Here is a 12137-nt window from a genome sequence, read left to right on the forward strand (position 1 = left end):
CCCTGTAGCACTGTCTTAGCCATCTCATAGTACAGACATTGCAATTTATTGCCCTGGCCACATCCGCAGTACATATGCCTCATTGCAGCATGCCTAAGGCACGTTCACGCAGATGAGCAGGGACCCTGGGCATCTTTCTTTGGTGTTTTTCAGTAGAAAGGCCTCTTTAGTGTCCTACATTTTCATAACTGTGACCTTAATTGCCTACTTTCTGTAAGCTGTTAGTGTCTTAACGACTGTTCCACAGGTGCATGTTCATTAATTGTTTATGGATCGTTGAACAAGCATGGGAAAACAGTGTTTAAACCCTTTACAATGAAGATCCTTGAAGGTATTTGAATTTTTACCAATTATCTTTGAAAGACAGGGTCCTGAAAAAGGGACGTTTTTTTTGTTGCTAAGGTTAGTAGGCCTAGTCCAGTGGTCACCAACCTTTTCTGAGTCAAGATCACTTTCTGAGTCAAAATGCACATCGAGATCTACAGGTGATTTTTTTAGTTACATGACTTTAAAAATGTAAGCCTATTATGCAACAATAACCAATTAAAAACAGTACTGTAGCAATGAGGTTTCTGCAGTAAGCTATAGCCACAATACATTATCGCCGCATACTGGCTTTGCTTGAATTTACCTGCCAATTCATTGTTGTTCAGGACATTTTATAAATTATATTTCAAAATTTGATGCAGGCTATATGATCACACCGGTAATAGATCCATTGTTGTAGATCCATTGATGCACAGCTGAGTGAGCATACTTTTAAATAATTAGCTTTTTATTTTTCTGGGCTGATGGTGCCTGCTACTGATGGTCAGTCTCAGCAGAGGGAGAGAGCAGCAGACAGAGGGTCCGTCTCTCAACATCCCACTGACCAAAAAGGGACACATTCTTCCAGCTGATGGTGAAAACTTGAGTCGCACCGCATTATTTCTGCCTCATTCATGTTGTTACTCCTATGAACAAAGAAAGTGAAATATTCCTTGATATAAAAAATACCCAAGCCGTTAATAATAACAACAACGCAAGCCTATAGCTACACTTACCTTCTCATTCATTACTGCCGCACTGCTTGTTGTAGCGTTGAGTGGAAATAGGAAGAATGCGCATTTAATGGCTTATAAAAGTTTTGAATACAAAGTAGTGACCATGCTGAGTAAGAACTTAAACATGAACTCACTCATAAAAACAGCAGCTCTTTGCTGTATTCGTTGATAGTCTCTCTCTAGTCATGGTTTTAAACATTTTGAAATCTCACAGTATCAATTTTGCCATAGGTTTCTTTTATGCCTGCTACATTAATGCAGACTCGGTCATCTGAGCAATCTGATTGGCCAGCAATGGAATAGTACACTTGATTTCCTCTCCAGGCTCACCGGAAGGCAGAATGTGTACCTTCAGACACATTACATGGCAACAGCTGAATTAGCTGCACCTACCACCAACAGCCAAGACTAATTAAAAAAAAATAGGAACACAAGGCTTTATCATTGGGTTTTTTACAGAAATGTTTGGCGATCGACGAGAAATGTCCCAGTCGGTCTTCTCCCTGAATTTGATGCATTGGTGTCAGTGTGGGATGCTACTCCTGTAAAGCCATCAAATGTGTGTCTGTGTGAAAGATGCATAAAAATGAGTGGAGGGGGTCATTAAAGTTACAACTCCTACCTGGTTCATCACAGTTAGGCTGGCTACTGCCAGGTCCTTTCCTGGTCCCTGCCCTCTCCTGCCCCCTGCTGTCCACACACCAGCAATGTCCTGTAGAACCGTGGCACTGCAGGGCTCTGTATTGACCCTGCTCATCGCACTCAGGCACAAAGACCCCCGGGATAGGGTACCCCTCAGGACTGATCGTCTGGACACTGTCTTTATGCTGTTCACAGTGAGTCTTGGCCCTCTCAGGAAGATCTGTAGAGACAGGTAAGGGGTTAAACTAGGGAACTGATCAACCCAATCATACATTGCTATTCGCCCAAGCCTCCCCAGCTTCCCCTTCACCTAAATCCAGACCGCAGATGTTCCGAAAGAGCTGCAAAACCTGGACCCGTACAAATCAGCTGGGCTAGACAATCTGGACCCTCTCTTTCCAAAACAATCCGCCGCCATTGTTGCAACCCCTATTTACCAGCCTGTTCAACCTCTTTCGTATCGTCCGAGATCCCTAAAGATTGGAAAGCTGCCACGGTCTTCCCCCTCTTTAAAGGGGGTGACACCCTAGACCCAAACTGTTACAGACCTATATCCATTCTGCCCTGCCCGAAAGCCAAGTTAATAAACAGATCACTGACCATTTCGAATTCCGCCGTACCTTCTCCACTGTGCAATCAGGCTTCCGAGCCAGTCACGGGTGCACCTCAGCCACGCTCAAGGTACTAAACGATATCATAACCGTCATAGATAAAAGACAGTACTGTGCAGCCTTCTTCATCGACATGGCCAGGGCTTTCGACTCTGTCAATCACCGTATTCTTATCGGCAGACTCAATAGCCTTGGTTTTTCTAATGACTGCCTCGCCTGGTTCACCAACTACTTTGCAGACAGAGTTCAGTGTGTCAAATCGGAGGGCATGTTGTCCGGACCTCTGGCAGTCTCTATGGGGGTGCCACAGGGTTCAATTCTTGGGCCGACTCTTTTCTCTGTATATATCAATGATGTCGCACTTGCTGCGGGCGATTCCCTGATCCACCTCTACGCAGATGACACCATTCTGTATACTTCTGGACCTTCCTTGGACACTGTGCTAACTAAACTCCTTCTGTGGCCTCCAACTACTCTTAAACGCTAGTAAAACCAAATGCATGCTTTTCAACTGTTTGCTGCCCGCACCCGCCCACCCGACTAACATCACCATCTTGGACGGCTCCAACCTAGAATATGTGGACAACTATAAATACCTAGGTGTCTGGCTAGACTGTAAACTCTCCTTCCAGACTCATATTAAACATCCCCAATCAAAAATCAAATCTAGAATCGGCTTTCTATTTCGCAACAAAGCCTCCTTCACTCACGCCGCCAAACTTACCCAAGTAAAACTGACTATCCTACCGATCCTCGACTTCGGCGATGTCATCTACAAAATAGCTTCCAACACTCTACTCAGCAAACTGGATGCAGTCTATCACACTGCCATCCGTTTTGTTACCAAATCACCTTATATCACCCACCACTACGACCTGTATGCTCTCGTCAGCTGGCACTCGCTACATATTTGTCGCCAGACCCACTGGACCCAGGTCATCTATACGTCTATGCTAGGTAAAGCTCCGCCTTATCTCAGTTCACAATAACAACACCCACCCGTAGCACACGTTCCAGCAGGTATATCTCACTGATCATCCCCAAAGCCAACACCTCTTTTGGCTGCCTTTCATTTCAGTTCTCTGCTGCCAGTGACTGGAATGAATTGCAAAAATCACTGAAGTTGGAGACTTTTATTTCCCTCACCAACTTTAAACATCAACTGTCTGAGCAGCTAAGCGATCTCTGCAGCTGTACATAGTCCATCTGTAAATAGCCCACCCAATCTACCTCATCCCCATACTGTTTTTATTTTATTTACATTTCTGCTCTTTTGCACACCAGTATCTCTACTTGCACATCATCATATGCTCATTTATCACTCCCGTGTTAATCTGCAAAATTTTAACTATTCGCTCCTATGGCCTACCTCCTCATGCCTTTTGCACATACTGTATATAGACTTTATTTTTTCTACTGTGTCATTGATTTGTTTATTGTGTTATTGACTTGTTTATTGTTTACTCCATATGTAACTCTGTGTTGTTGTCTGTGTCACACTGCTTTGCTGTATCTTGGCCAGGTCGCAGTTGCAAATGAGAACTTGTTCTCAGCTAGCCTACATGGTGAAATAAAAGTGAAGTAAAAAAATAAAAAATAAAATAAAAATAGGTTGTGGTGGTACTTCCGGTACAAAATACTAACTTGGTAAAACTAAATGTAAAAAAATGATCACATATGTCAAGGCAATAGATTATACCTTTCATTCTGGTAGTAAATGTCTATGCTCAAGCCTTGAGTCAAGGTGTTTGTTTTATTATCGTTTATTACATGTGGTAGCATGCTAGGTATTGTCTTTGGTAGCTAGCCCAAAAGCTAGCACAGTTGCGTTAACTGGAGCTCGCCAACAAGTTAACCGGCTAGGTAAAATTTTAATGGGGATAGGGAGAACTTTTCACATCGCCCAAATGGTAACTTAATTAGCTAGCTACTAAAAGATCGATAACGTGTTCAGCGACCAGTTAAAATCCAGTATTCCTTACCAAGCTTGCTAGCTTCAGTTAGCTTGTCAGCTAGCTACCGCTAGTAAATTTAGTAACATTCATCTATGGGAAGGCTAGTGGAGATAGGGATTTGCAGTTTTTTGGCTTATGATTTTACAGAAATCTACACACTATACACTATTAATTATAACAAAGCAAACGGGCTCAAGGAATATGTTGAGCTTGAACATATGCCATTGAAAATGAAAGGTATACCAATTTGTAAGTCGCTCTGGATAAGAGCGTCTGCTAAATGACTTAAATGTAAATGTAAATGTATACAGTACAGTCCAAAAAAATCTGTTTTTACATATTTTGTTATTTTTAATAACATTTTACAATATGTGCATCTCCACATGCAATTCGTAACAAAAGTAATGCTGCAACACCTGATTTTGCGTGTGGCCATGGGATTGGTCAAAATCTAGTATAGTGTATGGTCGATAGTACAACACCTTGTCAACAGGCTTGGGTATTAACTTAGGTATTGGACTGACATGAGTTTGAGTCCCAGTCAGACTTCTCCCTGAATTTGCTGTATTGGTGTCAGTGTGGGATGCTACTGCTGTAAGGCCATCAAAAGTTTGTCTGTGTGCAAGACACATAAAAATCAGCAGAGCGGGTCATTAAAGTTAAAACTCTTACCTGGTTCATCACAGTTAGGCTGGCCAGTACCGGGTGGTTTCCTGGTCCCTGCCCTCTCCTGCCCCCTGTTGTCCACACACCAGCAGTGTCCTGTAGAACCGTGACACTGCAGTGCTCTGTACTGACCCTGCTCATCACACTGGGGTAAAAAAACCTCCACGATGGAGTACCCCTCAGGACTGGTTGTCTGGACACTGTCTCTGTGGTGTTCACATTGAGTCTTAGGCTTCTCAGTGTGATCTGTAGAGACAGGTAAAGGGTGCTCAGACACACATGCACATACAGAGACACAATTCTCTTAGTTGTTGTGCCAACTTAAATAGTTATAGTAGGTTGAATTTAAAATGCTTATGTGGCACTGATTCAACTCAATGAGGAGTCAAACCAACTCTATTTTTTAAAGTTATGATAACAAATTAACTTTCCCAGTGTGCTCTACTTTAAAAAAAATGTTTTTAATATCTGTGTTTATTCATGTACACTGAGTGATTGATTGATTAATCTTATTACACTGAGTGATTGATTGATTAATCAAATACATACATTTTTCTAAAGTAATCCAATCATTTAGTTTGAACTTTTGCATCTGTTAATGAAATGGTTGTTCCAGTTAAAATGGCTTAGGTCTCCTCCCACTGTTCCTAACCCTGGCAGTCATTATGAATGCAGGATGTGGGTGAATACAAACGTAAAAACTGTTGGATGTCTCAACTCTGTCTGGATTCCAATAGAAATTACATTTCACGGCCTCCCTAGTTGGCGCAGCGGTCTATGGCCCGGCAGTGCTTGAGGAGTCACTACAGATCCGGGTTCAATCCCGGGCTGTGTCGCAGTCAGCAGCAACCGGAAGACCCATGAGGCAACGCACAATTGGCCCAGCGTCGTTCGGGTTAGGGGAGAGTTTGGCCGGCCGGGATGTCCATGTCGCATCGCGCTCTAGCGATTCCTGTGGAAGGCCGGGCGCATGCACGCTGACACGGTCGTTTCCTCCGACACATTGGTGCGCCTGGCTTCCGGGTTAAGAGAGCAGTGTGTCAAAAAGCAGTGTGGCTTTCAGAGGATGCATGGCTCTTGACCTTCGCCTCTCCCAAGTCCGTACGGGAGTTGCAGCGATGGGAAAAGAATGTAACTACCAATTGGAAATCACAAAATTGTGGAGAAAAAGGGGTAAAATTAAAAAATATAAAATTAAAATTACAATTCACTTTGCAAGCCTGCATAATGCATAATGTAGGCAATTTTCCAAGGTTTTACAGAAATCCCGGATGGAAAAGTCCTGGAAATCCTTCAAACAGAATTTGTTTTTAAATCTGGGAAAATTAACAGAATTTTGCAACCATTACTTGCAGACCTGATGTGGCCTGTAAATGATGAGTTTCAGGCCACTGTATTAGGGTTAAGCTAGGCCTCATAATAAGGCCTTATGAGATAGCTAATGCACCGTTGTCGGAAGTTTACATACACTTAGGTTGGAGTCATTAAAACTCGTTTTTCAACCACTCCACAAATGTCTTGTTAACAAACTATAGTTTTGGCAAGTCGGTTAGGACATCGACTTTGTGCATGACACAAGTAATTTTTTAAACAATTGTTTACACAATTGTTTATATTATTTCACTTATAATTCACTGTATGACAATTCCAGAGGGTCAGAAGTTTACATACACTAAGTTGACTGTGCCTTTAAACAGCTTGGAAAATTCCAGAAAATGATGTCATGGCTTTAGAAGCTTCTGGTAGGCTAATTGACATAATTTGAGTCAATTGGAGGTGAACCTGTGGATGTATTTCAAGGCCTACCTTCAAACTCAGTGCCTCTTAGCTTGACATCATGGGAAAATCAAACGAAATCAGACAAGACCTCAGAAAAAAATGGTAGACCTCTTCAAGTCTGGTTCATCCTTGGGAGCAATTTCAAAATACCTGAAGGTACCACGTTCATCTGTACAAGCAATAGTACGCAAGTATACACACCATGGGACAACGCAGCCGTCATACCGCTCAGGAAGGAGACGCGTTCTGTCTCCTAGAGATGAACGTACTTTGGTGCGAAAAGTGCAAATCAATCCCAGAACAACAGCAAAGGACCTAGGAAAGATGCTGGAGGAAACAGGTACAAAGATATCTATAGCCACTGTAAAACTAGTCCTATGTCGACATAACCTGAAAGGCCGCTCAGCAAGGAAGAAGCCACTGCTCCAAAACTGCCATAAAAAAGCCAGACTTCGTTTTGCAACTGCACATGGGGACAAAGATTGTACTTTTTGGAGAAATGTCTTCTGGTCTGATGAAACAAAAATAGAAATGTTTGGCAATATTGACCATCGTTTTGTTTGGAGGAAAAAGGGGGTGTCAGCATCATGTTGTGGGGGTGCTTTGCTGCAGGAGGGACTGGTGCACTTCACAAAATAGATGGCATCATGTGTAGGAAAATGTGGTGGATATATTGAAGCAACATCTCAAGACATCAGTTAAAGTTAAAGCTTGGCCGCAAATGGGACCCCAAGAATACTTCCAAAGCTGTGGCAAAATGCCTTAAGGACAACAAGGTCAAGGTATTGGAGTGGCCATCACAAAGCCCTGACCTCAATCCTATAGAAAATTTGTGGGCAGAACTGAAAAAGTGTGTGCGAGAAAGGAGGCCTTACAAACCAGACTCAGTTACACCAGCTCTGTCAGGAGGAATGGGCCAAAATTCACCCAATTTATTCTGGGAAACTTGTGGAAGGCTACACGAAACGTTTGACCCAAGTAAAACAATTTAAAGGAAATGCTACCAAACACTAATTGAGTGTATGTAAACTTCTGACCCACTGAGAATGTGATGAAAGAAATAAAAGCTTAAATAAATCATTCTCTCTACTATTATTCTGACATTTCATATACTTAAAATAAAGTGGTGATCCTAACTGTTCTAAGACAGGGAATTTTTACTGGGATTAAATGTCAGGAATTGTGAAAAAAACTGAGTTTAAATGTAATTGGCTAAGGTGTATGTAAACTTCCGACTTTAATTATAATGATAACGAGTTGAATTATAATGATAACATTCGCCTAGTAACTCACTTGGTGGAGGCCAAAGGACTGAAAATTAATGAGTTTAACAACCATGTCTCTGTCTCTAACAAATACAGTTATTGGGTGGTAACTATCCAATTCACTATAAAAGGCAAGGCACACTGGGAAATTATATTGCAGGCATGCCTTAGTGGGGGCATTAATCAACATTTTCAAGTTGATACAACTTAAATGTGGACGACCTACAGGGTCACAGTAACTATCGGTTCGAGTAATAACTGCAAAATCACTTCATGTAACTGTACTCAGATATATTTAGTGCAACTGTTTTTTTTTAAATGGTGTAATGACAGCACATTGGGGTTTGCAGTGAGGGAATAGGGGAGAGAGGGCTGTGGATACTACTGTCTTGGGCCGATCAACTACGTAAACGTGTCTCATGTCTCAACCGCTCTCTGCTCTCTCTGAGCTCTAGGCTAAAGCCAATACAGAGGAAGACAGCACGCTTCTGAACTTTTGCTATTTGAGTGTAGTTAACTAACAGCTGTGTGTTTACTGATTATATTTGGGTTAAGGCTAATTGATCCAGTTAAGGTCAACAGTTTTCCAAATTCTTTTGTAAACTTAGTTACATTTGAGTAATGGTAAATTATAATTTTTAAGTAAGGTGGATTTTTACTAAACTCAAGCCTTTCAAGTACTGCAACTTATACTTATTAAGTGACTGACTTAAAAAAAGATTGTCGTGTTCACTTCACCATATATATTTAATTTAACTAGTGTTTTTTATGTACAGAGAAATCATAAAGTCAGCTATTTAAGTTTCAGCTATTTAAGTTTCCTAAATTATTTTCGTTGAGGCAATCAGTTTTCTAAACAATTTGAGAAGCCAGAAGTTATCCAGTGTGGAAATCGGCCCGATATTGCTGTTTTCTTTGAGCATTGCTGTGTCTACTTAGTTGAAATCACCAATGAGCCATCGGAAAGTGTAGATATAACATGGATTCCAGTAGGCAAAACCATCTGCCAAGAGAGAAACTTCTCGACCTTTTGAAAAACCTGTTTCTAGGGGGTGTCAACACTTAACTGGTGTTTCGTTGACACGGAGGCCTCTCACTCTCCCTTGACAGCTTTGTGGATGAAAAACCCCATCTGATGAGTGGTCCCATCCACACTTTCCTCTCAGGGTCAAACAAAAAAAAGTTTTATTTTTAGTTTCCCCAAGTCCTTCAAAAGCTGTGTTGAATCTGTCGTGGCATCTGGAAGTTTGTACCACTGGTATAGTATGTTTAATGAGGCAATTACTGCTTCTCTCAGAGAAATAAGCACTTACAGACAATGTGGACACATCGTATATGAGGTTCAAGAGAGAGGGAGATCATCGCTGGATGGTTTTAATATGTAGGATTATAATAGAAAGTGTCTAGATTAATATGTCAACAGGTTTCGCCAAAGAGTAAATGTGATTAGTTTCTGGAAACTAGGCGTACATCGCGCGTCACTACTTCACAGGAGCGGCATTTGAATGTAAACTTTTTTAAAATCAAAATGCGTTTTTTTGGCAGATATGCCTTCTGGAACATGTGAACTTTCATGTGCCTTAATAACAAACGTGTATGCCATCTGTAAATATGAACACAATTGTTAAATTACGAGCCCAGTTGGTTTAGCCACAGAAAAAGACAGAAACCTACCCACTAGCCATGATTGGCTGAGATAATTTGATCATCAAAATTTGATCATATGCCTCCCTACACTGGCTTCCTGTTAAGGCAAGGGCTGATTTCAAGGTTTTACTGCTAACCTACAAAGCATTACATGGGCTTGCTCCTACCTATCTTTCCGATTTGGTCCTGTCGTACATACCTACACGTACGCTACGGTCACAAGACGCAGGCCTCCTAATTGTCCCTAGAATTTCTAAGCAAACAGCTGGAGGCAGGGCTTTCTCCTATAGAGCTCCATTTTTATGGAATGGTCTGCCTACCCATGTGAGAGACACAAACTCAATCTCAACCTTTAAGTCTTTACTAAAGACTCATCTCTTCAGTGGGTCGTATGATTGAGTGTAGTCTGGCCCAGGAGTGGGAAGGTGAATGGAAAGCCTCTGGAGCAACGGACCGCCCTTGCTGTCTCTGCCTGGCCGGTTCCCCTCTCTCCACTAAGATTCTCTGCCTTTAACCCTGTTACAGGGGCTGAGTCACTGGCTTACCGGTGCTCTTCCATGCCGTCCCTAGGAGGGGTGCGTCACTTGAGTGGGTTGAGTCACTGTCATGATCTTCCTGTCTGAGTTGGCGCCCCCCCTTGGGTTGTCCCGTGGCGGAGATCTTTGTGGGTTATAGTCATCGGATGGGGCCACAGTGTCTCCTGACCCCTCCTGTCTAGCCTCCAGTATTTATGCTGCAGTAGTTTGTGTCGGGGGCTAGAGTCTGTTATATCTGTAGTACTTCTCCTGTCTTATCCGGTGTCCTGTGTGAATTTAAGTATGCTCTCTCTAATTCTCTCTTTCTTTCTCTTTCTCAGAGGACCTGAGCCCTAGGACCATGCCTCAGGACTACCTGACATGATGATGCCGTGCTGCTGCTTCAGTTTCAACTGTTCTGGAACCCTGATGTGCTACCCGTCTCTCTAGAGACAGCAGGAGCGGTAGAGATACTCTCAATGATCGGCTATGAAAAGCCAACTGACATTTACTCCTGAGGTGCTGACTTGTTGCACCCTCTACAACTACTGTGATTATTATTATTTGACCATTCTGGTCATTTATGAACATTTGAACATCTTTGCCATGTTCTGTTATCTCCACCTGGCACAGCCAGAAGAGGACTGGCCACCCCTCATAGCCTGGTTCCTCTCTAGGTTTTTTCCTCGGTTTTGGCCTTTCTACACCTGCATTGCTTGCTGTTTGGGGTTTTAGGCTGGGTTTCTGTACAGCACTTTGAGATATCAGCTGATGTAAGAAGGGCTATAGAAATAGATTTGATTTGATGGGCTGGACATGCCGAGAGATGAGTTTGGATTGGTCTGCCATGTTATGTCTATAACATGAGCTGGTCAGGATGTGTAAGTAATCCTTTCTAATGCAGCTTTAAAACATATATATATCACGTAGTAGAATTGCAAAAGTGTTTGTTTCCACTTTCTGGAGGACCGAGTTTTGAAATCAGTGGAATGAGTGTATGATAGCTAATGAAATGGAGAGAATTATGGCATTTGATTGCACATATGCAGAGGGAGTCAAAGAGAACACACAGAAGTCTGTTTTATAAAACACGTCTCTGGATTACATCTTCAAACTAAGGGCAACCATGGCATACGTGGCAGAGAAGGAGAAGCGTCCATCTACGGATAAGATAGTCTAGCTAGCTACATTTTCAGATATTATACATTTCATTTAGTCAGAAAGTTGTTTTCATTTCAAGTTAAAGCGTACTGTTAGCTAGCTAGCTAATGTTACATGTATGATCTGTCTAGTAATATTATTCGGATCTCAGAGCCATTTGCATTGCTAGTTATAGCCTAAGGTTAGCTAGCTAGCGAACATTGAACCTGGTTGGTTAGCTACCTGCAGATTCATGCAGGGTAGTAACATTATGATTTGGGATTATGGTTCATAGTTTAGCTAGCTACATGTCTAAACAAAAGACTTCACTATGCAAGTAACCATTTTACTACACCTTCTGTGTATGTGTTTACCAGAGATGGTATTGTGAAGAACAAAATGACCTGCACCAAAGTGAAATTAGGATAAAACATTTGGCCAACGAGACAATGTCCAAGTTCTAATATTCTCCGGTGTGCATTCTCCGAATGCCCTGCTTCTATTTTGTCACACTCACAACGGTAAACTATTTTCTATAATTGGCTCGCCATTACCTTGTAAATAATGATCATGTTGTGAGTTTATTTTCCTGTAATAATGAATACAAATTTGCTAAAGGGGCGGGAGGGTAGCCTAGTGGTTAGAACGTTGGACTAGTAACCGGAAGGTTGCAAGTTCAAATCCCTGAGCTGACAAGGTACAAATCTGTCGTTCTGCCCCTGAACAGGCAGTTAACCCACTGTTCCTAGGCTGTCATTGAAAATAAGAATTTGTTCTTAACTGACTTGCCTAGTTAAATAAAGGTAAAATATTTTTATTTTTTTAAAGTGAAGATGTCAGCTATATGATATGGTTATTATTTGAACTGGCAAGC

The 12137-nt window shown here is 41.9% G+C and overlaps 1 protein-coding gene across 3 annotated transcripts in view; it reads right to left on the minus strand.

Annotated features, from left to right (window-relative positions):
* The window catches only part of nid2a (nidogen 2a (osteonidogen)), a 117228-nt gene that overhangs the window by 23562 nt on the left and 81529 nt on the right, over nt 1-12137 (minus strand). For 2 of the 3 annotated variants that reach the window (XM_046366364.1, XM_046366362.1), the window contains 2 exons: nt 4924-5163; nt 1666-1905 (listed from right to left, as the gene is read on the minus strand). In XM_046366364.1, the coding sequence (XP_046222320.1) occupies nt 1666-1905; nt 4924-5163 (480 nt within the window). The remainder of the gene's footprint in view (nt 1-1665; nt 1906-4923; nt 5164-12137) is intronic. The other variant, XM_046366363.1, reaches the window with a different exon arrangement.

Source organism: Oncorhynchus gorbuscha, linkage group LG10, assembly GCF_021184085.1.
Source record: "Oncorhynchus gorbuscha isolate QuinsamMale2020 ecotype Even-year linkage group LG10, OgorEven_v1.0, whole genome shotgun sequence".
NCBI classification, from domain to species: domain Eukaryota; kingdom Metazoa; phylum Chordata; class Actinopteri; order Salmoniformes; family Salmonidae; genus Oncorhynchus; species Oncorhynchus gorbuscha.